This window comes from Chrysochloris asiatica, unplaced genomic scaffold (genome assembly GCF_000296735.1).
Source record: "Chrysochloris asiatica unplaced genomic scaffold, ChrAsi1.0 scaffold00003, whole genome shotgun sequence".
NCBI classification, from domain to species: Eukaryota; Metazoa; Chordata; class Mammalia; order Afrosoricida; family Chrysochloridae; genus Chrysochloris; species Chrysochloris asiatica.
This window is the reverse complement of record NW_006408521.1, coordinates 30,087,791-30,115,546: the sequence shown is the minus strand read 5'-3', so window position 1 is coordinate 30,115,546 and position 27,756 is coordinate 30,087,791. Positions and strand designations below refer to the sequence as shown.

The following is a 27,756-nucleotide window of genomic DNA, read 5'->3' as shown; positions in this document are numbered from 1 at the left end:
TTATTGTGGTAACAAATATAAAGTACAATTTGCCATTTCAGCCATGTTAAAGTATACAGTTGTTGTAAAGTCTACAGTTAAGCAGCACGGATTGCATGCACAGTGCAATGGTGAGGAGCCACCAGAAAGTAGGGTGGTTTTTAAATGGTTCTCTGAGGCATGGAATTGAGTTAGCAAACCTTTGATTCAAAAGCAGAACACCTTTCAGATGTTGGAGACCTCTCTAATTGGGCTGATTAGAAAATCTTGGGCAAATTCTTCAAGAGAGCTGCTGCTTCTTCATCTCCTTCCACAACATCACCTTCCTGAAGGGTAACATAAAAAACATATTAAGAGATGGCAGTTTAGCCTCAATATAAAAACTCAGTATAAAAACTCACCTACAAGTTTTACTAATGAGTGACATTTCCAAATAAAAGACCACACTTTCTGACATAGCACACAAGTTTATTTCCAGAAGGAATTGACCAGCATCATATTCAGTTTTCTCTTGGTGGCAATATTATAAAAAGGACATACATTGCTTCTAGTATCTGCATAGGACATAAACACTCAACTACCAGCCAAAAGGTTGATAATTCAAATCTACCCAGAGACATTTTAAAAGACAAACCTGGCAATTTGCTTACAAACAGTATAGCCTTGAAAACCCTATGGAGCAGTTCTAATCTGCACACATGGGGCCATGATAACTTGGAATCTACTTAACAACAACTAGTCTCTGCTCTGGTAGCGTAGTGGTTACGATCGGGCTGTGAACCTCAGGGTCAGCAGTTTGAAACTACCAGCTGTTCCACAGGAGAAAGATGAGGCTTTCTGCTCCTGTAAACATTTACAGCCTTGGAAACCCTGTACAAGGTCACTATGAGTCGGAAGCGACTCCACGGCACATAACAACAACAAGTCTCTGTTCAGAGGTAAAATGTGGAAAGCCACTTAGATTAGGGCTCAGTGTACAAGTGTTCAAAGTCAATTCTTCTCAGTTGCAGGGTGTCTTTGACAAATTCATTCCTTTCTCCATTTATATGGATGTTGTTTATTGGTCCAGTGGTGAGGATTTTTGTTTTCTTTACATTGAGGTGCAATCCATATCAAAGGCTGTGGTCTTTGATATTCATCAGTATTATAAATCCTCTTTGCTTTCAGCAAGCAAGATTGTATCATCTGCATATTGCAGGTTGTTAATGAGTCTTCCTCCAATCCTGAAGCCATGTTTTTCTTTATATAATCCAGTTTCTTAGATTATTTGCTCAGCATAAAGACTGAATAAGTATGGTAAAAGAATACAACCCTGGAGCACACCTTTCCTCAGTGTTCCTTGTTCTGTTCGAATAAATGCCTCTTGGTGTATGTACATGTTCCTCATGAGCACAAGTAAGTGTTCCAGAACACTCATTCTCCACAATGTTGGCCATAGCTTGTCATGATCTAAATAGTCAAAAGCCTTTGTGTAGTCAATAAAGCACAGGTGAACATCTTTCTGGTATTCTCTGCTTTCAGCCAAGATGCATCTGTCGTCAGAAATGATATCCCTCGTTCCACAGCTTCTTCTAAAAAATTTTAGGCTTAGAAAATAGGCTAAGTAAATAAAACTAGAATACTAAACTTATATACAACATACTCCGTTGTCTGCAGATAATTTTAAAGGGTTACAAGTTTATGTATAACTCTTGAACATCTTGTTAGTTTTACAATCACCTGAGACTGAGTTTGGTTCAGTATGGCTAACAAACTAAGGTAGCCTGAATATATTTACTTAGAAGAGAGATGCTCTTGGAAAGGCATTTGGTTCCGTTTGGTACAGGAGAGAAAAACTAACATGCTAAAGAAGTTATCTTTAAATTATGACTTGAAGTACTTTTTGTATTTTTTCAAGTTTTTAAATCTGTTATTGATTGTATAATAAGAACAAAGTTAAGATAATTTATTTTAAAAGTAAAAATTTCTCATTTCATATTCATACTGACAACACATGTGCATTTATCTCCTCAACCTTCAGAGACTTCATTAAAATGACAATAAAGGACTAAACAGTGAGATCATAAGGAAACTGAGAGGGCATCAGCTCTGGAAGAGTTGCTCTCATTTCCACACTATTGTTTTCCAAGTATTTCTCATATTTGTTGTTCCCTTTAATCTTTATAATGCAGACTGTATTATTAGCTACAGTTTGCAGTTTGGAAAACAATGACAATGAGATCATTAAATCGTCTTAAGATCACATCACTCTGAGTGGCAGAGGAAGAAGAGAACCTCTTTACCTAATTCCAGATGTTACCATACCACTTAGCCTTATCCTGGCTGTTAGCAGAATGGAGCTCTGTGCATGTAGACGCATCCGCCTTAAAAAAAAAAAAAAGTCCTACCCCATAAAATTTTGTGAGTCCTGATTTTTTCTGGCAGTTCAAGGCTAGCATAGACGTCACTGAAATATAGCTCCCCACCATGCTGAAACAAAGCAGTGGTAGTCCAAACAAACTTAAAGATTAGTCCCAGAGAGAAAGGAAGCGATGGAGGAATAAAATCAGTGCAATTAAAAAAAAAGTGCTTCAGCTGATCCTTTGTAAGCAAATAACAGCTCCCTCACTCGCCTGCCTGTTTATAATCAATAGCTAAGTGCCAAGATTTTTTTTTTTTTTTTTCCAGTTCTGCAAGATATTGCCCTGGACCACAAGTTTAGTTTGAACCCCAAGGTCAGCAGTTCAAACCCACCAGTCACTCCTCTGAAACACTTTAGCAGAGGTTGTTGTTGTTGTTGTTAAGTGCCATTGAGTCGATTCTCACCCATAGCGACCCTGTATAGGGTTTCCGAGGAGCAGCTGGTGAGCTTGAACTGCCGACCTTGCAGTTCAAACGGCTTTGCAGTCTGGCGCATTAACCCACAGCACCATACCAACTTTAGCAGAGGTTGTTGTTGTTGTTGTTAAGTGCCATTGAGTCGATTCTCACCCATAGCGACCCTGTATAGGGTTTCCGAGGAGCAGCTGGTGAGCTTGAACTGCCGACCTTGCAGTTCAAACGGCTTTGCAGTCTGGCGCATTAACCCACAGCACCACACCAGAGATAGGGAACCTTTTTTTCTGCCAAAATTTATAACACCATTCATGAGCCATACAAAATTATCAACTTAAAAATTAGCCTGCTATATTTGGTCAAATATTTAATAACTTACTCCTAATGGAGTCCTGGTGTGGTGCTGTGGGTTAATGCACTGGACTGCAAAGTTGGTTTGAAACACAAGGTTGGTAGTTCAAGCTCACCAGCCACTCCTCGAAAACCCTATACAGGGTCGCTATGGGTTGGAACTAACTCGATGGCACGTTAACAACAATGGAGTCCTAGAGTGGCACTTTGGTTTAATGCGCTGGACTACAAGGTTGCTTTGAATTGCAAGGCCAGTGGTTCAAACTCACCAGCCACTCCTTGGAAACCCTATAAAGGGTTGCTCTGAGTCAGTATCAACTCAGCACTTAACAACAACAAAAATGGAGTTCTGGTGTGACACTATGGGTTAATGCGCTGGACTGCAAAGTCACTTAAACCGCAATGTTGGTGGTTTCAAGCTCACCAGCCATTCCTCGGAAACCCTATACAAGGTCGCTATGGGTCAGAACTGACTCAACAGCACTTAACAACAGCAACATGGCCAGCAGGCCAAATGTTCCCCACCCCTGCTTTACAGGGTCACTATGAGTCAGAACCAACTCGATGGCACTTAACAACAACACCACTACCAAACGGAACCAAATGCCTTTCCAAGAGCATCTCTCTTCTAAGTAAATATATTCAGGCTACCTTAGTTTGTTAGCCATACTGAACCAAACTCAGTCTCAGGTGATTGTAAAACTAACAAGATGTTCAAGAGTTATACATAAACTTGTAACCCTTTAAAATTATCTGCAGACAACGGAATTATGGGGACTTTTTCCTGCCATGATTTTTTTTTTCCCAAAACTTTTTTGTAGTTGTGTATTTTCTATTGCGAAGAAAACACATCTCACAAAATACCTGAAAGATATAGAGCTTCTTTTAATTTTCCTTTAAAAAAGTAATTAAAGTTCCATTTTCTTTAACTTTCCAAAGACCTGGAATCCTGATAGATAAAAAATAAATAGCCCTGAGGAACTCTATATGTACTAGAAGATACATACATGTAACTAGATACACACATACATGTACACTAGAAGATATTCATGGCTCAGTTTAGTAGCCAATCCAAAGTTCTCTGCAACTATGCAGAACCCAGTCTAGATCTCAATAAATAAGAGGAATGAGTGCCAACCAAGTAAACATATTAACATGTTCAATAACAGTGGTAACTCTCAGATTTATTATTTTTTGCAACCTGAGAGGGAAAAGAATTGTATCAAAGGTATTCCTGTCACACATACATCTTTTATTTTGCTATCCCCTTTTAATCTAGTGGATAAATTTGAGCTCTCAGCTTAAGGGGACAAGAACAGGAGAGATCTTATCAGTCTTCATCAATGTTTAACAATACTTAAAGATCACTGCACTACTCTTCCCCTCACCTTTAGCACTCGATATGCCTCCTGCAGCACGAGTTTATCAGGCACAAGATTAATCACACAATTGGACCTGAAAAGAACAGACAGAATGTCAAACAAATCTGTAGACTACTCCAATAACTGTGGAGTTGACTGTGACTTATGGCAACCCTGTGTGTGTCAGACTAGCTTTTCAATGACTTATTTCTCAAAAGTGGATCCCTTGGCCTTTCTTTCAAGACACCTATGGGTGGGGTCAAGCCTCCAACATTTAGGCTAGCAGCTATGATCATCAACCGTTTGTACAATCCAGTGACTCCACACACTACTTGTTGTTGTTAGGTGCCATTGAGTTGGTACCAACTCATAGCAACCCTATGCAAAACAGAATGAAACAATTTTTAAATCCTTTCAGTCCCTGAGGATGGTTCCCACCCTGTTCTCAAAGTCACATCACCCTGTTTGTCTCACTCCTCTTTTTCTTACACTCACTTTTCCCAAGGTAAGGGAGATGAGAAGAGTGTTTAAAAGTTCAGTGAATTATTAGTAAGTTTGATGGTAAAGAAAAAAAAAAAATTAAGCACGGTTCTTATTTGTTGCGGCACTGATGTTCATCAAGCTACTAGATGCAACCTAGGCATGTGCAGATACCTATTGCACAATGGTTCTTATGCCATACCTAAATGGGCTAAGTTCCTAAAAGTTCCTGAGAGGTGGTTTGACTCAGGCTGTCAGTTGGGCATAGTTTGACAACAACTCAGAGGACAAAGAGAAACACAGAATCCTGGAATTTGCTATGAAAATAATGCTAAAGATAACAAAACAAAAACACAAACCCACTGCCATTGAGTTGATTTGGACTCATAGTGATTTTATGTAGGGTTTCCAAAACTAAGTTTTACAAGAGGAGAAGGTCTCATCTTTATCCCATGAAGCAGCTAGCAGGTTTGAACCATTGACCTTATGATTAGTAGCCCAATACTTAACCTGCTGTGCCATTAGAGCTCCTTAAAGATAATAAGTCAGTGGGCATTGTATGAGTGGGCTTGGAAGGCTTTCAAGATCAATTGTTTATTAAGTTTAAGCTTTCCCTTGGGCTAATGTGTTCTGCTGCTAATCAGCTACATATGGTCAGACAATAGCCTTCCCTTTACAATATGACTGGCTAAGTGCAATTTTAATACCATAAAACCCAAAACAAAACAAAAACCACTGTTGATTCTCACTCACAGTGACCCTACATACGGCTTCCAAGACTACAAATCTTCATGGGAGCAGATAGCTTCATCTTTCTGCTTCCGAGCAGCTGGTGGTTTTGAACCAGTTAGTAGTCTAATGCTTATCCTACAGCACCACCAGAACTCCTTTTTAATGCCATAAATGAGAGTTCTTTTTAATGCCATAAATGGTGACATCTGTGTGTTCAATATGAAGTGGGCTATGTTGACAAGAGTAATGAAATAGACATCTGTAACAATATCATAATCTCATTCTTGATTCTAGCCTCTCCCAGCTTCTCTATGTAGCCGTGAATAAAAGTCACACTGGGTGAGTGGAAGCCATGCTTTCCCATGTGAATGGAAGTCAATGTACTTTTTGGGCACTTCCACCCAAAGAAAGAAAAATATAGGTTTCATACTCAATATTGTTAATCTATTAGTTTTCTCCTAAATTTTCCCTATTACTAGTAGAATATCCTTTCCCCAAACTATTTTGGATAAGTATACAGGATTCCTCTGAACATATCGTGTATACTACAGTGAAACATACACTCTCTGCTTGGTACAGAGACTTGGCTTAAACAAACTCCAAATTCTATAGGAAAACATTTCAGGGCAGATAGCTGCTGCCATTGCTGTTAAGTGCTGTCGAGTCGGTTCTGATTCATAGCGACCCTATATAGGGTTTCCAAGGAGTAGTTGGTGGGTTTTAACTGCCAACCTTGTGGTTGGCACTTCAGTGCTGCCCCTATAGTGCCACAGCAGAGGTCCAGAGCAGATGGAAGAAAGAAGGAAAAGATCAAAATCCATTAAGACATGTGATATTCTGTGTCAAATCAAACCTCTGACTCTGTTCTCCAGGAAGAGCACCTTATCATCAAAGTTCTCAGCTTCCTGACAAGAGGTGCCAGTGACACAAATGAGCATTGCTAAATAACAGACTTCTTAGATTGTCCTTGAAAACTCACACATAAGAAAAACAACTTTATCTCTAAAAGAACGTGTTTTTTTTTTTTTCTTTGTCCTCCAAATCATTGCCTCACCTGCCTGTCTGTCATGTGTATTCCACTGGCATGCCCCTTCTCACCAGCCAGCTTAGTGCACAGCAATCTCTGCCACTGCCACTACCCAGGTCCAACATGCAGCAGTTTTCCAGACACTCAGAGATGACCAGATCACAGCCACGGTACCTGGGAAATGAAAAAACTATATAGACAAGGGTGAGTCCAAAAGTACTACTTCTAAGGTGCCCGTTCATACATGTATAGGTTTCTTCCAAACAAACCATGTTTAAACATGTCTCTGATAGGTAGATGGCTACAAACAAGTTCTCTCATCTTAATCTCATTAGGGTGGCTTTAAAAAAAAAAAAAAAAAAAAAGAGGGTACTTTTTGTGCCATGGAGAAAAAACTATCTTGAGTTTAGAGGTAATACTTTTTTTTTTTTTTTTTATGTTTTATTGTGAATTATGTGATCATTTACATGGGAGAACATTAGCTTTACATTCATCCTATCCTATATCATTTCATTGCCATGGTTACAATCCCCTCCATGCATCATCAACCAACCAACGGGCATACCCTGCAAGCCTGCCCCCCAGTCGTCAGCACACAGCCCCTCTCCCTCTCTGGGTCTAAAGTCCCCAGCTGCTCCATCTCTCCACGTCATTGTGTCTGTCCCCATCGCTTCTCTGGGTAGGGTCCCACTCTCCGCTCTTCTCCCTTGATGGTCCCAGGGACCTCTGCTCCTAGACTGCAAAGTTAATCACTCCCCTTCTTTTGCTACAAAACGTCTACCTTTACATTTCCAACCCTCACAATCAGTCCTGATAACAATTATTCACTATTGTATCACAAGAAACCTATCCACATCTCCTTTCAACAGCCATGTCCAGACAGATTGGATACTACTCAGTGGAGATTCTACGTCCTCCACACCCTCTGGATCTAGGTTCCCTCTTGAAAACTTGTAAGCCAGTCACTTCTTGCCTTTGTAGCTTCTCCCCTCCCCCCCCTTATTTTGGGTAGCCAATGTCCAAGTTGCCCATCCCTGTCTACTCTGTGTATGGAGGGGGTGGGAATGATCCTCGTTGTAAAGATTTGTTCCCTCTTTTGAGCTACTGCATCCATAGATGTGGGTCAAGTTCATCAAATTGTATTGGATTACTCTTTTTTTTCTCTTCTTCCTTCTTCTAGTTGAGCTCTGATCATCCAGTCATTGAAGCCAGGTCAAGTGGGTATTATCTGCAAGTGTGGGTGTTATTGTGCATATGCCCTCCCTTCTTATCAGCTGTATGCTTCACTCTCCACTCTAATCCTCTGTGGCTATGTCACTGACTCTGGGCCCCAAAGTTCCCAGGTCTTGCCACATTGCTGGCCAACCAGGTCTCCACCCGGGTTCACAGGAGTCTATTGTAGGGCTTAGCTTGCAGCTTCATTGCTGTTTTTCCCTCACTTCCCTTTATCGGTGACAAATGTGGTCACCAATCAGAGCATGTATTCCCATTGAGTCTTAGTCTTGGAAGGGGGTTTGTCCTGAGGGGACCTGACCATTTGCCTTGATGTCTCCTGGGCAAGCAACTTGCTTGTTCTTGTAGTAATCAGTCGGTCTGCCTATATTATTTTGTATTTTTCCTGTTGGTCTTTCTTTCAAGAAGTATCTTCTGTTCTAGCTGCTCCAGGCTGGTCTTCTTGTCCTTTCAAATGGAAATTTCCCACCTCAGAAGAGTCTGGATGCTATTCAGGATTCCACCTATGGTCTTATGTAATGCAGAGGCTCCGCAGGAAGCCTCCTTCACTGGGCACATTGTAGCCCCATTTTAGGTATTCCAATCAGTAATAGGCAGAAGACGGACTTACAAGCTTTCTATGGTGATGTTTCTGGCTATTCCTTTCTCTCCCCCTAAAGGCTAACACATTTTTAACAGAACTCAAGTGGACATCTTCCTAAATCATTGAAACTTTGCAACAAGTTTATGGGAATGTTACAGGATCAGCACTGGACTGCAACCACAAATTTGGCAGTTCAAACCTACCAGTTGCTCCTCGGAAACACTATACAGAGTTGCTGTAAGTCAGGACTGACTTGACAGCAATTAACAACAACACCCACGTAAAACAACAGGTTTAAGATGGATCAAATGTTTCGAAGAAGGTTGGGAAGACCTAAAGCTGAGCCAAGAGAGGGAAGACCACCAATGAGGAAACTGTGGCTAAAATGCTGAAACCAGTGGAAGAAGAGTTATCATTGATGTGATAGCACTGAAGTTGGGATTTCACATGGCTCAGTGTTTTCAATTTATGTGAACAACTTGGCCTCAGCAAGCTCTCAGCTTGATGGGTACCAATAGAGTTGTGTGAAGATCAGCTAGCTCAAAGAGCTAAACTGTCCATTTCTTTTTAAGTCATTGAAGCTTAGTTTTGAAGATGATTTTATAGAATGAATCGTAACCTGGGGAGAGTCTTGGATTTGTCACTATGATCCAGAAAGCAAGGAGCAATCAAAACGGGATTTCTGTGGAGATCTGCTGGGCCAGTTCAATTCAAGGCAGAAAGGTCAGCTCAGAAGGTCACGGTGACTGGTGTGGGAGATTCCAAAGACGTAATCTTGACAGATTTTTTTGAAGGACATAGGAGGATCACAGGGGCTTATTAGGAGAAGTTTTAAGAAAATGAAAATATGCACCAAGGAATTTTTTCCATCTTGAACATTGTACCTACTCATTCTTTAAGGGTACTAAAAGTTGTCCTCCTAGAATTTCACGGGGACACTTTACCCCATCCACCTTCCAGGCCTGATCTTGCCCTTTCAGACTTCTTTTTGTTCCCCAAACTCAAAGAACATTGAAAAGGACGATTTCAGTTGCTGAAGGATGCCCAAACTGCCATTTGACATGTCACAACTCGAACAGCTCATAATTCCTCAGGAAAGGGTTAGAGAGATGGGAACACAGCCTTCAGAAGTGTAGAGACCTAGATGGAGGAGAAATCAAGAAAAAAACAATAGCTTCACATTTTGATCTTTCTGTTTAATAAAGGTAGCAATGCTTTTTGACTAACCCTCATATATTTTACCTACAGACTAGAAGATGTCGAACCATTGTTCTTATGTGCTTTCATGTCATTTCAACTCACAGTGACCCTGCATAAGGCTTCCAAGGCTGTAAATCTTTGTGGGAGTAAAAAGCCTCATCTTTCTCCCATAGAACCATTAAATAGTAACAAAGTCTTCCTTTTTTCCTTCTATCATAGATCTATGTGGGTGTTTAGTCTCCTCTACGAAACTGAAAACTCTGTGATGGCTAGGACTATATCTGCTTTGTGTATAGTGCAATGTGACAGGTTCTAAGACTTAATAAGCCATCTAAAACATTTGTTGAATAAATAAACTTAATTATTAACTGATGATCTAAAACACTGAAACCCAGGACTGTGCAAGTCATTAAGGAGGAAACATAAGACAAGATTTCTGTTCCTTAGGCATATTTATTCTTTCTGGGAAGATAAAACAAACCGAGAAAACATTTTCTTTGATTTATTGGCAAACTGAGTGGCATGGACAGGAAGTGCGGCAGCAGTGTGGGGAAGGGGCTGCTCAGATTGGAGAAGGCTTAAGAAATGGGTAGGACATTACTGAAGCATTGAAGGCTTGGTCAGGGTTTGGATAGGTAAAAAGATGGTCTCCAATGTTTCCTGGGAGTAATTGGGTGGGTGCGTGGGGACCTGGTGTATCTTAAGCCAGGCAGAAAATGATCAGGGCTGTGCCTGAGGTGATAGAAGAGTTGTAGATTTGAGTCTTCTACCTGAAGGCCACATCCACATGTACATTCTGCAGAGCTTCTCAGATATGTTCAGAACTGATCTGGTGACAGACACAAGCATTGGTCTGTAGGTCCATCGATTTCAACATCTGCCCAGAGTAGGTCAGATTGAGGGGTGGACAGGGTAAAGAAGAGTTAGTCCTAGCTGGTGTCCACAGGGCGAAGGCTTCCTAATGCCCCACCCCCCACCTCAAGACCTAGCCAGGCTTTGCCCCCTGCAAAGCTAAAGTACAGATCCTGCTCTGACTCTGACCCAAGGGTCCTGGGGGACAGGGGCACAGGTTGGCTTGGGCCTCTAAAGGTCTTGGGTTCCCACCTAGCATCTCTCACCTGCATGTCCTTCTGGATCTCCAAGTCGCAGGTGGGAGGGAGGGTGGAGGGGAGGTGACCGATGCTGAGGAAGGGAAAAGGTGGGTAAAAGAGCGGGGTGGGGGTGGCGCCAGGATAGGGAGGTTCTGCAAAGTATCTCACTGCGCAATTCAGGGCAGCAAGCAAGGGAGGCCTTGTGGAGGGTGCGGGAGAAGGGGGCGCATACTCACTATCTTCTCGAGTCTCCAGTCTTCAAGACTTGGCTCTCAAGCAGCCAGCCCCGTGCTCCGCAGACTCGGCTCTGACAGAATCCGGAGGCCCAGGCGCCCTCAGTTGCTGGAGAAACCAACTGCCTCTCCCTGCCCGATGCCCCAATCCTGTCCGATAACCAGTCTTCACATCGTTCGCCGGCCCTTCGGGGTCCACTGGCATCTTGGTTCTTCAGTCTTTCCAAACAGCAAGAATATTTAGTATCTTCCTTTATTGCTCCAGAATGATTTTTACTTGATATGAACACCCAAATATACAATGGCTTTGGTCCCTCTGAGGAATGAAATCACCTTTCCTTAATCTTATTTTTTTTAAGTCAGATTTATTGAGATGTATTTTATATTCAGTGAAATTCACCTTTCTTTAGTGCACAGTTCTATAAATTCTAACAAAAGCAGACATCAAAAAGTTTCCTCTTGCCCCTTAGTTCCTAAGCAATCATAGATCTGTTCTTCCTTCCTGTCTTTTGCCTTTTCCAAAATGTCACATAAATTCAATCAGGCAGTAAGTAGCAGTTCTCACTCTATTTTGAGATGTACTTAGGAAAAAACTTCGCTAAATTCATTTTACCTCTAGTAATATGTGGTCAATTCACTTGTGTTTTCTAAGTATTCAGTCACTTCACCTTGCAGAGTGTAATTAAAACTTTTCCTTGGCAAATGTATCTCTCTTACTTGCTTTTGTTGTTGACGATGCATTTCTATTCATTAGGAAGGTGTCTGGGTGTGGTGCTGTAATATGAGTAAGGGACTGTTTATTGAAGGTTGGTGGTTCAAACCCAATAGCCATTCCTTTGAAATGCTACATGAGTTGGAGTCAAATGATGGTACTAAACAACAACAACATTCATTTTAATAGTAGAGACAAGTAAAAGGATATATAAATGAAAGAAAGGTCCTTCTTCACTAAATTAGACCCCATTGTTCAGTCTCACCTGCTAATAAGAAAGATGTATTGAAATCCAGCTGGTAAAGTTCCACTTTCTTGATGTAATCAGTTGTTTTTTTAAAAAAAAAAAAAATTAGGAAAGTAGTGTATATTTTTAACAAAAATCTATAGAAAACACTCCTTGTTGGAATATTTTTATAAGTTGGAATCTTTCCAAGTCCCAAGTGTGTAAAAATGAGTATTTCAGAGGTCACACAGGTTTTGGGTAATCATATCAGGGAGAAAACATGCCTATAAGTTTTCAAAATACTCTCTCCATAAAATGAGTCCCTTTAGAAAAACAGTTACTTTCTCGTTCATTATTAAAATGGCATCTTTCCCTTAGAGGACAGATGGAGTCAGAGGTTAAGGGAATGGTGCTCTCCCCATTAGTTCACATGTACTTGCGTTACTATATTCTCTTCAATCTCTGGCTTATCTACAAGAATCATCTGACAACTCTAAAATCCACTTAACCACACACAGTAAGCTATAATAAAGCAAACCACTATCAACTCAAATTGAGTTATTCCCAGGAAATCTGGTATGCAGGGCTGATTGTGGGCAAGACTACTTAATGACCATTCTGACCGGTCAGTGCCTCAGCTAGTTTTTGAGTTTGTTTTTTTGTATCATCCCTCCTAAATCGCAGGTATCTGTATGCTATGGAGACCTAATTAGGTCTTTAATATTAAGCTATATTGTAAAAGATACTGAAAGTTCATTTAACCCTATTTTTATTTTTGACTTCTTTTGTAACCTTGTATTGTGAATTGGGGTAAAGATTTACAGAGCAAATCCGTTTTCCATTCAGCGAGTCATACCCATGTTGTTTTATGTCATTAGTTGCAGCCCTCACAGTAGACCATCACTTATCCCTCTTCTACTGATGCCCATCCCATTCATCTTTCCCTAACCCTTCCCGTCTCCTGAATATTGTCTCCGGGCAAATGCTGCCATTTTGACCTTAAATGGTTGATAATTCTAAGAAGTGCATGCCTCCCTCGTGTTATTGCTCACCTTATAGACCTGCTTGTTGTTTGGCTAAAAACTGAACCATGAGGGTGAGCTCAGTTCAAGACCTGAAGGGCCATAGTTTAGGCTTCCACCAGACTCTGGTGTGGCGCTGTAGGATAAGCACTAGACTGTGAACCTCAACATCGGCTTTTCAGACCCATCAGCTGCTCCTCGGAAATCCTATACAGGGTCATTCTGAGTCATGAGCCAACTCCACAACAACCAGACTCTAGCTGACTGGTAAGCTTGGTCATTTTTATAATTGTGAGTTTTGTTCCACATTTTTCTCCCATTATTGTGATCCCTTTCAGAGTGTTGGTAATGGTACCTGGACACCAACTAGTTCTGGTCTCAGGGTAGTAGAGGCTGAGGTTCGTGGGATCCATTAGTGTTTCAGACTAATTGTTTCCACGGGTCTTTGATTTTTTTTTTCCACTCTCCATTGCCAGGGACGGGGAGACAATAGTTATGACCACTCACAAGTTTTAAGACACCAGTCACCACTCAACAAAGTGATGGTGGCAGTGTTTCTGCACCGTTGAATCACTTTCAACTCATAGGAACCCTGAACAGGGTTTCTGAGGCTGTAAATCTTTACAGGAGCAGAAAGCCTCATCTTTCTTCCAGGGAGCAACTGGTAGATTCGAACTATTGTCCTTGCAATTAGCAACCCAGCTTGAAATACAACCAGGTCTGCTTACTCAAACAAATTGTTGTTGTTAAGTGCCGTCGAGTCAGTTCCGAACCATAGCGACCCTGTATAGGGTTTCCAAGGAGCAGCTGGTGAGCTTGAACCGCTGACCCTGCAGTTCAAATGACTTTGCAGTCTGACGCATTAGCCCATAGCAGCACACCAGGACTCCCAAACAAATTAGGATGTAGAAAATTTTCTTTGTGGACTGTGTTGTGCCAATTGACTTTAATATCCTCTAAGACTGCGCTTCTAAGCCCAGAATCTAGTGACTCATTTCTACAAGTTGTTTGGTTACAGTTAAATTTGCATAACTTCACATTCTGTGTGCTCTACTACATTCATGGATTATTTGCAACATATGGAAATACATATGCAGAAATATTCTCTGTCAAACCTATAATGGTGGTGTGCCATCCAATCAGTTTCTGAGTCTGTAAATTTTACGGGAGCAGAAATCTTCATCTTTTTCTTAAGGAGCTGCTTACCAGATACAACTGCTGACCATTTTGTTAGCAACCCAACTGGTAACCCACTAAGCTACCAAGGTTCCTTTAACCTATGGTGGTGGCTGTGTGCCGTGGTGTTGGTTCCAACTCATAGTGACCCTGTACAGGGTTTCCAAGACTGTAAATCTTTATGGGAGCAGAACACCTCATCTTTCTCCCACGGAACAGCTGGTAGTTTCGAACTGCTGACCTTGCAGTTCACAGCCCAATTCATAACCACTACACTACCAGAGCGCCTTTAACCTAAATACAGTCCCATTCTCTTTCCCATATCTGTTCAGCTTGCATGTCTTGTAGATTATTGTTCTGTCATCGCATGATTATTTCTATAACAGTAGTTACTTCTGTTGCCTTTACCAAATCCCCCGTGTCTTCCTTTGCTACCCTTCCCCATGTTGTATATTACTTTCCCCCTTCACCCAAAAGCTTTTTTTTTTTTAAGATTAAAAATGAAAGAGAGATCTTCATGGTTTCTCCCTGAACTTTCAATCTCTGTATAACCTCTACACATTCCTTGGACGTTACTGGTCTGCCAGTTCCAAGATGGTCCAGAAAGGCAAATTTTGGTTTGGTTTATAGAATCATCTCTCAAGAAGTAGAGCTCTCCCATAAGGTCAGCATTTTAAGTAAACAATTACCCAATTAATTGAAGCATCCAAGCAGAAGCTAAGTGACCAGGTGGGTGATTACGCACTAGATATGAAGTAAAATGGGTAAAAGGACTAGACTCAATCACTTCCAAAATTTTTCCTTTACTAAAAGTTGTTTTAATATATTAAGCACTGAAAATGGCAGGTTATGTTTATAAGAGAAGTAACTGGTAATAGAGAACCTGACTAGTAGCCAGAAGACCTACAACCAAACTCACCGATGTTGAGTCAGCCATTTCACCCATAAAACATGGGACTAGAATGCCTGAGGCTTGTACAGCTCCTGTATTTTGGAGTACTATGTACAACTTTCTCTTTTTCCAAATATGTTGGAAATTTCTTTTAGAAAGAAATTCTGTTTTTTGCTTAAATTTTTAATTAGAAATAGAAGTTGAATTTTTCTCAAATGCTTCTTTGGTATATGTTACATTGATGTAAGGTTTTATTGTTTCTTATTAACGTAATATAATTGGAAGCTGTTATTAACTTTGTAATCCTGGAATGAACATTACTTGAATTATCAACATAGTTCTCTATTCAATTTTTCTAACATTTTGTTAGGATTTGTAAATTTATGTTCATAAATAAAAATCTCTTACTTTTCATTTGTCTTGCTTTTTATCTTTGAAAAGAAAAACATTTACTTCATCAAACGAACAGCTACCTTGCCTTTATTTTCTATATTTTGGGAGTACAGACATACCTTGTTTTATTGCACTTCACCTTATTGTGCATCGCAGATACTAGTTTTTTGTTTTGTTTGTTTTAAAAACTGAAGTCCTATGGCAACCTTGCCTCAAGCAAGTCCACTGGCACCATTTTCTCAACAGTATGTGCTCACTTAGTGTCACATTATGGTCATTCTCCCAATATTTCAAACTTTTAATATGTCACTGCATTCCTAATAGACTGTATACAGTGTCTGACAAACATAACTTTTATAGGCAGTGGAAAACCAAACACTTTGTGGCACTTGCTTTACTGGAATACTCACTTTATTGCAGTGTCTGAAACCAAACCCATAGTATCTCCAAGGTAGGTCTGTACAGACAATCACAGTTTTTCCAATATTTGTTCTAGCATGAAAAATATGTATACTATACCTTTATTTTAATTTTACTTTTTTTCATTTAAAGTATTTGCTCCTTGGATGTATGGAAATGTTAAACACAAGAGAGGGAAGAGCACTGTTTCATTGTGAGGATGGCAATCAATGTTGAGAATTAAAATATAAATGAATTTCTGAATAGAAAACCAATTTGCTTTGTAAGCTTTCACTTAAATCACAATAAAACATAAAAAAAATTTAAATATAGTATATTTGCTTCTTATATACTTAGATAATTACATTTTGTTTTATTTTCTAAATTGGTGATCCTTCTTTTTAAAGATAAAATGAGCACATTTACATTTAGTAATTAAAAAGATGTTTGTGGAATGAATTTTCTAATAGTTCACACCTAACTTTTTAAGCCTAAGTGAGTACGCAAAAGTATCATGAGAGATAAGTACACACTTATTTGCTTATTTGACTTGGTGATATGCAATATGAACTAAACAGGACCTTTATTTTCTTTCTCTTCATTCTGTGAAAGTAAGATTTCATGTCGGTTGTGTAGTGAGTTATTCCCTCCTCAGTATTAGAACTAGAAGACGATAGAATCCCATTCTAAATTCAAGTGAAGATAAAATACCCAGATTTAACAACAGCCGTGTGGTTATGTCATTTAACAAGATGAGTCTACTAAACCAGGCAAATGTCAACAAACATACAGTCTTCATAAACTCAGAGCACAACCCTATGTCATAATCACTCATGGTAACTCAACTACCTTCACATTTGGCAATAATGTCATGCAAATCAATGTGTTGATGATAAAGAAAATTACAAAATGAACCCAAGGCCATGTAATCTTAAGAGTTACAACAACAAAGAAATGCAGGTCAAGGCAGGAGGTTACAGCTGGACAGATAGGAGACCGAGACTGTTAGCCTAGTTCTCATCTAAGCTAAACTGAAGTTACGTCAAAGTCTACTAAACAAATAAAATATGTACCTCACTGAATTACTAGAAAAGCACCATTCTGTGACCATAAAATTAAAGTATTTCTTGAATGCATGATTTAAAAAAAAGACTTTGACAAGAATATTACCATTCTTACATTACTTAGTATTTGCTTAAGAATCACATTTAGACAATATGACTTTCAACATAATTAAGACTTCTATAGGGAAAACTAACACATCCTTTAATTCTACTTTAATATCAACTTGAAATTAATTCTACTTTAATAACAACTTAAAATTTCAGTAAGACCATGGGTTGGTCCAATTCAAGGAGTGCCTTCACAATTCAGCCACCTGGCTTCTGTTCCAGATAAACTGTAACCAACAAAATCTTTTCTAACTTAACTTTTGGAGAAGAAAGCAGACAATCAATCCATGGCATGATGACTGTAATAAGGTATTTCCTTCTCAGCATCAGGAAAAGGAATACTTTTGCATTGTTACATGCTATTCTATTTCAACAGGTGAGTCAACTGGTCCTGTAGATCTGATGACTGCTCAACACTAGAAACAGAGTAAAGGGTTTATCTGCAATAAGCAATAGAGACAGTTCTTTATACAAGCTATTTGTACATTACTACATAAATATTATTAAAGCTAAATCAAAATTCATACAGTTCCATTTGTATCTCAGAAGTGTTTAAACTAAAAAGAAAGGTTTAGCAAAGCAAATTAATAGTGTCAGCAATATTGCAAGGGACAAATTTAATCAGAAAACTAAGGTAGCACATTTACTCTACTTAATGAATGCTACCAATGTAAAGTATTCATTAATCCTGAAGGTTGACCTCTACCCCCTGTAACTTTACTAGAAGTGAAATGAGTTACACAAGCCTTTGAAAGAATATACTATATGCACCCCAGAGAAAATACCACTTTATGGGCATATGTCGGCCAGAGTTTTACATCTATCCTGGGCCTATCAGTGTAATTTCCTTGAGCTTATTTCAGTTAATCCTCCACTCCCTTACCCTCAGGGTTACTTACTTCTTCTGAATAGCTTCTTGCCTAAATCAAAAAAGGAAAGAGGAAAATAAATCCAGTGAACTAGTAAAATTTATTTATGACCAGATACATACAGGCAGAACAAACATTCAGTTTATGTCACATGCTAAAAAGCTATTAGTCCTATCCTAAGATTGTGCTATACAACAGGGATTCCTATTGTAATGTTGTTGTTGTTAAGTGCTGTCGAGTATATTCTGATTCATAGCAACACTGTATAGGGTTTCCAAGGTGCAACTAGTGAGTTTGAAGTGTCAATTTTGTGGTTCAAACCGATCTTGCAATCGAGGGCTTACCCTACAGTGCCACACCAAGATTCTTATTTGAGTGTTGTTGTTGTTAAGTGCCATCGAGTCGGTTCTCACTCATAGTGACCTTTGTAGGGTTTCCAAGGAGCGGCTTTGAACCACTGACCTTGCAGTTCAAACTGACCTTGTGGTCCAGGGCTTCATCCCACAGTGCCACTCTGTTGGTGTTACGTGCCATAGAGTTGGTACTGACTCATAGCGACCCTATGTACAACAGAACGAAACACTGCCTGGTCCTGGGCCAACCTCACAATTGTTGCCACACTTAAGCCCATTGATACTGCCACTTTGCCAATCCATCTCACTGGGGGGTCAGCACCACTAGAATTGCTCATATAGTAGATCTTGAAAAGGATCCTAAACCTAAAAACGAGTCCTGCTGTGGCACTGTAGGATAAGCACTGGACCTCAAGGTTGGTTTGAACTGCAAGGTTGGCAATTCAAATTCACCAGCCACTCCTCAAAAACCCTATACAGGGTCGCTTTGAGTCGGTGCTCAGTCGACAGCACTTAACAACAACAAATCTAAAAAAAGCAAAAATCCATTGCCATGGAGTGGATTCCGACTCACCATGACCTAACAGGATAGAGTATAACCACTCCATAAGAGTTCCAAGGCTGGAAATCTTTATGGAATCAGATAGCCACATCTTTCTCTCATGGAGCAACTAGTGGGTTAGAACCACCAACCTTTCAGTTGGCAGTCGAGTGCATAACCACTGCATCACCAGAGTGCAATTCTAGAATGAGGGATGTGGTCCAACATTCTACATGCATGGCTCAAATTCAGTCTGGGTAGGCCAAGTCAAATGATGAGCTATTTTATATGTACACACTTAAAGAATGGCCAGGACAAGCATTAGCTATTTAAATATCAAGAATGACATGCCCAATTATACATTTCTAATAGGTACCTAAGTATAGTACCAACTACATAAAACATAAACCCAAATGAAATAAGATGAAAACCAAATTAAATTATAATTTTATCAGGAATTATAATGGAAAAAGGTTCTTTATAGTTCAAAATCTCCTGGATGATTCAAATATGTAGGTAGGCCTATGTTACAAGTGGGAATATAGGATACAGGTTGCAGTTATGTTTGATTCCCTTAGTGCAGGAAGGGATTGCTCAAGAGACCTTGGGCCCAGACTCTCAACAAATACTGACTGGATACCTACAAGGTCCCAAGCATTGAGCTACAATGACCCTGGCATGATCCCTGCTCTTAGGAGGCTTACTGTTTCTCCTTCTGAGGCACCTTCCAGCTAACACAGAGACATGTTTGCAAAAGGTAGTTCCTGTTTCTGTTTTCACTCCCTCACCCAACCTTGTCTGCAGTCCCAGACATTTTTTGCACAAAAGGGACTCATTTTATTCCTACCCCACTCCTTCCTCCACAGGAAAATGCCCTAAAGCACAAAGGCAATGAGAAGCAGGCTGAGGAGAATGACTTTGCAGTAAACAGTCACGGAAGAGGTCATACTTACTGGTATTGAAGATGTGTGGTTATTATTGCCATTTTCCTTAAACTCTGCACAAAGACAGAAAGTAATACATCTCTGTAGCCAAACAAACCAGGCATACAAACCCCAAGTGATGAAATAAATTGTTTCTTACATCTTCTGAGTGCAAGATGGCATCTTCCTGTAGTACCATGTTTCGAGCTGCCTGACCTAGCAGCTGGAAGACAAAAATAAAATAGAAATAATCAAAATTGCCAAACTTCCTGTAATCTCTGTGCAGCTGTTATACACCACCCACTCCCCTCCTCAACGTTCCCACCCCTTAACAACCATCAACACTCAAAATGTAAGGGAGGATAATTTTCCATTTGTTCATGTTGAAAATCCACTTTACTTGCACGATGGCAATCCTAGCATGGGCTCGACATCTGTTTCAAAGGCCACCGCCCGAGAAATCAAGAGCTCCATAACTGCTGAGCTTTCTACACAACTTATTAATCAAGTGCTAACAGAAAACTGCGAAGAAAGACAGGCCCCACAAGTCCAGCGAGAAAACCTAAGTTCTAACTCTTTAAGGGTGGACTTATGGTCTGGGTGGAGTACCGTCAAGTCCCTTCCAATTCACGGTGACCCCTTGTGTCAGTGCAGAGCAGAACCACTCCATAGAGGCTTCAGGCTGTGACCTTTCAGAAGCACCACAAGACACCACCTTGTGGGTTTGAACCACTAATCTTTCGCTAGTAGTCTAGCACTTAACCATTTGTGATACTCAGGAAGAGAGGTAAGGGGGCAGGATTTATGGCAGGACTGAAAAAGAAGAATGGAGTTTTTCGAAAAATGGAATGAGAGGCATATAGGTAGGGGTGAGGGAAAGGTTCAGGGTCTAATGTAGGAAACCACTATAGGAAGTGTGGCCAGACAAAAGAAAGAAGAAATCTGAAGGCAGATTTTAATGACTCCAATGATAGCTGGGCCCTGAGATCAAGCAAAGGGCAGATGAAAAGTAGAACTCTGGTTTAGCTGAGTGGCCTGTGGTCAAGGCAAGTGCAGTTCAGCAGATTTCTCCCCTAATACTGCACACAGCTCTGGACATATGGAATTCTAATTCTACTACAGAAGCAGCCTATGTGAAAAATATACAAGGAAGAGGAAGAAGCAAGCCACATTGGGACAGACAATAGTGGCACAATGGCCTTTGAGCTACTTAATCCAGCTAGTATATTAGAGGCAGTGTCCAAGAGAGTGAGTCTAGAAAATGTAGACCCAGATCTGCTTACTAGCTCTGCCACCTCCTTGCTAGTATGTGAACCTGGCAAAGTTAAAGTCCTCACTGCATCTTTATGAAGTTACAATACTTCATTTATGAGTGAATATAAAGAGTCAATGAATTAAACTGCATAAAACACCTAAAGAAGTGTCTGTTGTTGTCAAGTACCATTGAGTCAGTTCCAACTCATGACCCTGTATAGGGTCTCCGAGTCTCATCTTTCTTCTGCAGAGTGGATGGTGGACTTGAACTGCTAACCCTGTGGTTAACAAACCAGTCCTTATCCTACAGAGCCACCAGTGCTCCATAGCAGTTTCAGGTGGTGGTGGTTCCTACTCTCAGTGACCCTGCATAGGGTTTCCGAGACTATTGTCTACCACATAGTAAATGCTCAACATAAATTTATTATGATGAATACAGATGTTCAATACATACTAGTGGCTAAAAATGAGTACCACTTATTTTTCTCTTGATTCAAAGTTGATTATATATACATATATGTATAGTTGTTTTGTTAAGCACTGTTGAGTTGGTTCTGACTCATATACAGTGAACCTGTATAGAGTTTCTGAGGAGCAGCTGGTAGGTTTTAACTGCTGACCTTGAGGTTAGCAGTCAGGCATTATTCTACAACATCATACCAGGACTACATACATATATATGTATCTTTATTTCTTTGATTGATTGTGATTTTTGGAGAAAAATTCACATAGCAAATAGGTTCTAATCTTGAAGTAGCGCTTCAGGATAAGCACCAGACTGCTAACTACATGGCTGGCAACTTAAACCTACCAGTCACACTTTGGAAACCCTATATATGCTTGTTATGAGTGGGAATCAATTCAATGGCACTTGACAACAATAATAATACATATATGGAGCCCTGGTGGCACAGTGGGTTACATGTTGGGCTATTAAAGGCATAGTTGTTAGCTCAAATCTACCAGCCTCTCCACAGGAGAAGGATGAGGCTTTCTGCTCCCGTAGAGATTTACAGCCTTGGAAATCCTATACAGGGTGGTTATGAGTCAGGACTAACTGAATGGCACTTAAAACCAAGAACAGACACTGCTATAAGTGTTGTATACAGTTAAACTCATTGCCTCTTTACAATCACTAACAGCATACATACCATATTGAATAATAAAGCATCAAAAGATGATGTAAGAAAAACACAGTGTCACTGTACTAAAAAAAAAGGTTGATGTTCAGCTACTCCAGGAGGTAGCAGATGATTAAGAATCGATGGTACTAATGTACTGAAAGCATAAGTGAAAAACAACGCTCCAGAAAGTGATGGGAAAACTATTAAAATGTTCCAACAAATTGATGCATCCCTGGAAGCACTCACTAGTCTATGCCAAGAGATTTGGAAGACAGCTACCTGGCTGAGTGACTGGAAGAGATCCATGCTTGTGCCCATTCCAAAGAAAGGTAACCCTACAGAATGTGGAAATGATCAAACCATATTATTAATGTCACACACAAGTAAAATATTGTTGATGATAATTCAAAAACAGTTGCTGTAGTAAGTACATCAATAGGGAGCTACCGGAAGTTCAAGCAGCATTCAGAAGAAGATGTGGAATGGGAAATATCATTGTTGACATCTGATGAATCTTGGTTAAAGGTAGAAAGTACCAGAATGATGCTTACTTCTGTTTTATTGATTATACAAAGGCATTAGATTGTGTGGATCATAACAAACTACAGACAATATTGCAAAGAGTGGGAATTCCAGAACACTTAATTGTGCTCATGAGAAACCTGTATGTGGACCAACAGATAATCATTCAAACAGAATAAGAGGATACTGCTTCATTTAAGATCAGGAAAGGTATGTGTCAGAGTTGTATCCCTTCACCATACTTATTCAATCAGTATACTGAGCAAATAACCTGAGAAGCTGGATTATATGAAGAAGAATGTGGCATCAGGATTGGAGGATGATTCATTAACAACTCATGATATGCAGATGATACAACCTTGCTTAATGAAAGCCAAGAGGACTTGAGGCATTGTTGATGAAGATCAAAGAAAACAGCCTTTCACTATGGATTACAAATCAATGCAAAAGAAAACAAAAATCCTCACAACTGGACCAATAAATAACATCATGATAAGTGGAGAAAGACTGAAATTATCAAGGATTTCAATTTATTTGGATCCATAATGAATGCTTGGAAGCAGCAGTCAAGAAATCAAACATGCTACTGCATTCGGCAAAACTGCTGCAAAAGATTTAAAGTGTCAAAAGCACTAATTTAAAGGTACAGGAGCTCACTATGAGTTGGAGCCGACTCCATGGTACTTAACAACAACAAGGTGTACCTTAAGGAACTCTAGTAACGTAGTGGCTGCGAACCGCAAGATCAGCAGTTTGAAACTACCAGCTGTTCCGCGGGAGAAAGATGAGGCGTTCTACTCCCGTAAAGATTTACAGCTTCAGAAACCCTGTACAGGGTCTCTATGAGTCGGAACTGACTCCACAGCACACAGCTGTCCCCAAGGTGTACCTTATCCAAGTCACGGTATTTTCAATTGCCTTCTCTGCATGGACAACTGAATACATAAGACTGGAGAATAATTGATACATATTTGAATTGTGGTGTTGGTGAAGAATACTGAAAGCTCCATGGACTGCAATAAGAACAAAAAAATCTGTCTTGGAAGTATAGTCCGAATGCTTCTTGAAGTAAGGATGGTGACACTTAGCCTCACATACTTTTGACATACTAATCAGTAAGACCCTGTCACTGGAAAAGGATAACAAGATTGCTACAGCAGACAGTGAAAAAGAGGAAGGATCCAATGAGATGAACTGACACAATGATTGCAACAACAGGCTCAAACCTAACAACAATTGCGAGGACAGTGCAGAACCAGGTAAGATCTGTTCTGCTGTGCACCGGGTTGCTATGAGTTAGAGCCAACTCAACAGCATCTAACAACAACAATAATATATACTATTCAGTGACATTGCTTACACTTTTCAAAATGTGTCACCATTCTCATTTTCATTCAGGTTGTTCTATTTCCATTAATCTAGTTTCCTTGTCTGCCCTTACCATCTCATCTTTGGTCTAGAGTATATATTGACTGTTAGAACTCATTTAGAACACTATTTAGAGGACCACAGTACTCATAAGTGATATTATTTATTTTATGAGCCAATCTGTCTTTGGCTGAGAGATGACCTCTGAGAGTAATTTGAATTCCAAGATAAAAGGGAATCCCAGGGCAATAGTCTGGGAGCATCTTCTAGTCTCTCCTGGGCAAGTGATTCTGGCCTACGTTAAGAATGTGAGTTTTGTTATATATTTTTCTCCCATTCTATCCAAGGCCTTCTATTGTGTCCCTGGACAGAATGGTCAGCATTAGCCAGGTACCATTTAGTTCTCCTGGTCTCAAGACAGGTGAGGTAATGGTTCATGTAGACTGTTAGTCCTATACACTAGTTCCTTCAACTCCATGGTTTCCTTCTTGCCCTTTTTGCTCCAGACACGCAGAAACCAATAATTGTATCTTAGATGACCAATCACTAGCTTTCAAGACCCCAGACACTACTTGCTAAACTAGGATGTAGAACATTATCTTTATAAATTGTTATTCCAATTGATCAAGAAACCATTCAAAATCGATTCTATATTTATAGTCTGTTTCTCTCCAAAAACAATTCAAGGCAGTTTATAGCAAGCTATACATATACATATAAGTGTACGTATGTATGTATGTGGGGGCAGTCCTAGTTCAATGTTAGAATTTTTACCTTTCATGTGCGAGGCTCAGGTTCAATTCCAGCCAACGCACTTCAAGTGCAACCATTATTTGTGTATCAGTGGAAGCTTGCTTATTGCTCTGATGCTGAGTATGTTTCAGCGGTGCTTCCAGACTTAACAAAGACTATGAAAGAAAGTTGTTATGAACATTCACGTCCTTGGATGGACGTGTGTTTTCTTGGGTTATATCTACATGTGGAATGACTGGGTCATTGGTTATACCATAGTTCATTAATTTTTTTACCTGTTAATGGGCATTTGGGTTGTTTCCACTTTGGAGATATCATAAAAAAAAAAAGATGCTAGGGACATCTACAAGTCTTCATGTGGGCATACATTCTCATTTCTCTTTGATGAGTACCTAGAAATACAACAACTGGTTCTTTTTTTTTTTTGGTGCTAAACATAGTGTACATATATATAAAACTTTCTGGTCAGAAATAATGGAGAAGGATAAATCGGGAAAGTATATCACTAATAAAGTAAAGTGAAAGAGCATTGACCAATAGATTAAAACTGAAGAAGAAATCCATAGACAAATGATGCATACAGATGTGGGAAATTTTTGGAATGTTAAAGACAAAACAACATAGACTTTGGGAGCTGAAAGGGACTGATCATCACCATAGAAACCCCTGAGAGAGGAAAAATTGGTTACAGCTACCATCTCATCCACCGTCTACTTTAAAGCACAGACTAGCACCGTCATCCACCCAAGGAGTTCAATGGTGGCACCTGGTTCAATGGTGGCACTATACTATGTCAATAGTATTTAAACGTTCATTTAACATTTGGGGCTGTTAAATGAAAGACTGGCAGTTCAACCCACCGCAGCTCTGAGGGAGAAAAGACATGGTGATCTGCTCCCGTAAAGATTAAAACAAAGTAACAAATCTAAATATTTACGATGAAAATGGTATGGATTGCATTTCAATGTAAAAAAAACAAAAATCCTCACCACTAGACCAATAAACAACATTCTTATCAATGGTGAAAAAAAATTGAAGCTATCAAGGACTTCATTCTTCTTGGATCAACTATCAACACTCACAGAAGCAGCAGTCAAGAAATCAAACGACGTATTGCATTAGGCAATCTGCTGCACAAGGCCTTTTTAAAGTGTTGAAGAACAAAGATGTCAGCCTGAGGACTAAGGTGCTCCTGACTCAAGGCATGGTATTTTCAATAACCTCATATGCATGCTAAAGCTGGACAGTGAATAAGGAAGACAGAAGAAGAGTTGATGCTTTTGAGTTAGGGTGTTGGAGAAGAATACTGAAAGTGCCATGGGTTGCCCATAGAACCAACAGATCCGTTTTGGAAGAAGTGCAGCCAGAATGCTCCTTGGAGGCCAGGATGGCCAAACTTCGTCTCTCATACTTCAGACATATTGTCTCAGGAGGGACCAGTCGCTGGAGAAGGAGATCATGTTTGGTAAGGTAGAGGGTCAGAGAAAAAGGGGAAGACCCCCAGCGAGATGGATTGGCCAAGTGGCAGCATCGATGGACTCATGCGTGGCAACAGTAGTGAGGTTGGCCCAGGATCGCGCAGTGTTTCGTTTTGTTGAGCCCGCATCGACTCGATGGCACCTATCAATAACAATGTCATTGAGTCCAGTCGGACTCAGAAAGATTCTTTAAGCCAAAGTATAACTCCTCATAGGGTTTCTGAGGAGGCTGTAAATCTTTGGAAGCAAACTGCCCCATTTTCCTCGTAGGTGTTAGAAGTACCGATCTTTTGGTTGGTTGGCAAGCGAGCAAACCAGGGACCCTCCTCAATTATTACAGCCTAGGAAACCCTATATGGCAGTTCTACAGTGTTCTATAAGTTCGCTGAGTCCAAATCGACTCGACAGCAAATCACCGCTAATTTTAACCCAGAGACTACACGCCCCAGAATGCAACCTGCGCTTTCCGCCTACCATTCTACCCTGGATGGCAGGATCACAACCTACAACTCCCAGGATGCAACGCGACACCGAGGCTCAGAGCGCAGAAAGAAGGGTATTTCCCCGGAGGGTTAGTCCCGGAGATCCCATTTCCACCTCACCTCGGAGCTCCGGGAGCCCTTCAGCACTTGCTTGGTAAGCGCGATCACGTCAGTACCGCAGGTGTTCACCTTCTCGGTGAGAAGCCCTTTCACTGACTGACCGAATCGCGCTTGTGAATCTGGTGTGCCAGTCGCCATTACCTCAGCTAGCTAACGCCTCCGCACGGGTGACAGCAAGTCATTAGGGCCAAAAGAGGGTAGCGCGAAAGGCAAGGAGGCGGCATCCTACCGTGGGAAAAGGAAAGGACGCATGCGTTAAGCGAAGGATGCCCTTTGTAAGCTTTAATTTAAAATACTCACTTGATATCCTGAGACAGGAGCTAGGCAGACATCCCTAGAGGAAACGGAGGACTATTTCAGTAAATCCCTGGTTTAGAATTAGGAAGCCTGGATTACAGTTCCAAATTTGATACTCAGCAGGTTGTAGGAAGTGTCATCGAGTCGATTCCGACTCATAGCGACCCTGTATAATGTTTTCGAGGGGCAGTGATGGGACATAAATTACAACTGGACAAATAAGTAACATCATTATAAACGGAGAAAAGATTAAAGTTTTAAGACTTCATTTTGCTTGGATCTACAATCAATGCTCGTGGAAGCAGCAGTCAAGAAATCAAAGGACATATTGAACTGGACAAATCTGCTGCAAAAGACCTCTTTAAAGTGTTAAAGAGTAAAGATGTTGTTCTTATTAGGTGCCATAGAGTCGGTACCGACTCATAGCGATCCTATGCTCAATAGAACAACCCCCTGCCCGATCCTGGGCCAACCTCACTATTGTTGCCAAGCTTGAGCCCATTGATGCTGCCACTTTGCCAAACCATCTCGCTGGGGGTCTTCCTCTTTTTATCTGACCCTCAACCTTACCAAACATGATATCCTTCTCCAACGAC

The 27,756-nt window shown here is 40.3% G+C and overlaps 2 protein-coding genes across 2 annotated transcripts; both read right to left on the bottom strand.

Annotated features, from left to right (window-relative positions):
* Window positions 1–170: 170 nt before the first annotated feature.
* Window positions 171–15,656, bottom strand: AS3MT (arsenic (+3 oxidation state) methyltransferase). The gene is given in 13 exon segments (XM_006878317.1): window positions 171–225; window positions 227–257; window positions 260–305; window positions 1,622–1,629; window positions 2,367–2,448; window positions 4,533–4,599; window positions 5,984–6,087; window positions 6,089–6,119; window positions 6,773–6,824; window positions 6,827–6,918; window positions 10,531–10,653; window positions 10,880–10,942; window positions 15,625–15,656. Coding segments are annotated over 13 exon segments (786 nt in total).
* Window positions 15,657–17,440: 1,784 nt separating this feature from the next.
* On the bottom strand, window positions 17,441–27,001 carry LOC102836986 (chromosome unknown open reading frame, human C10orf32). Its single transcript, XM_006831302.1, has 5 exons — window positions 26,864–27,001; window positions 19,923–19,985; window positions 19,793–19,836; window positions 17,976–17,996; window positions 17,441–17,492 (listed from the first exon to the last, which is right to left on the bottom strand). The coding sequence occupies exons 1-5, from the start codon at window positions 26,999–27,001 to the stop codon at window positions 17,441–17,443; spliced, it is 318 nt and encodes a 105-aa protein (XP_006831365.1).
* Window positions 27,002–27,756: the final 755 nt, after the last annotated feature.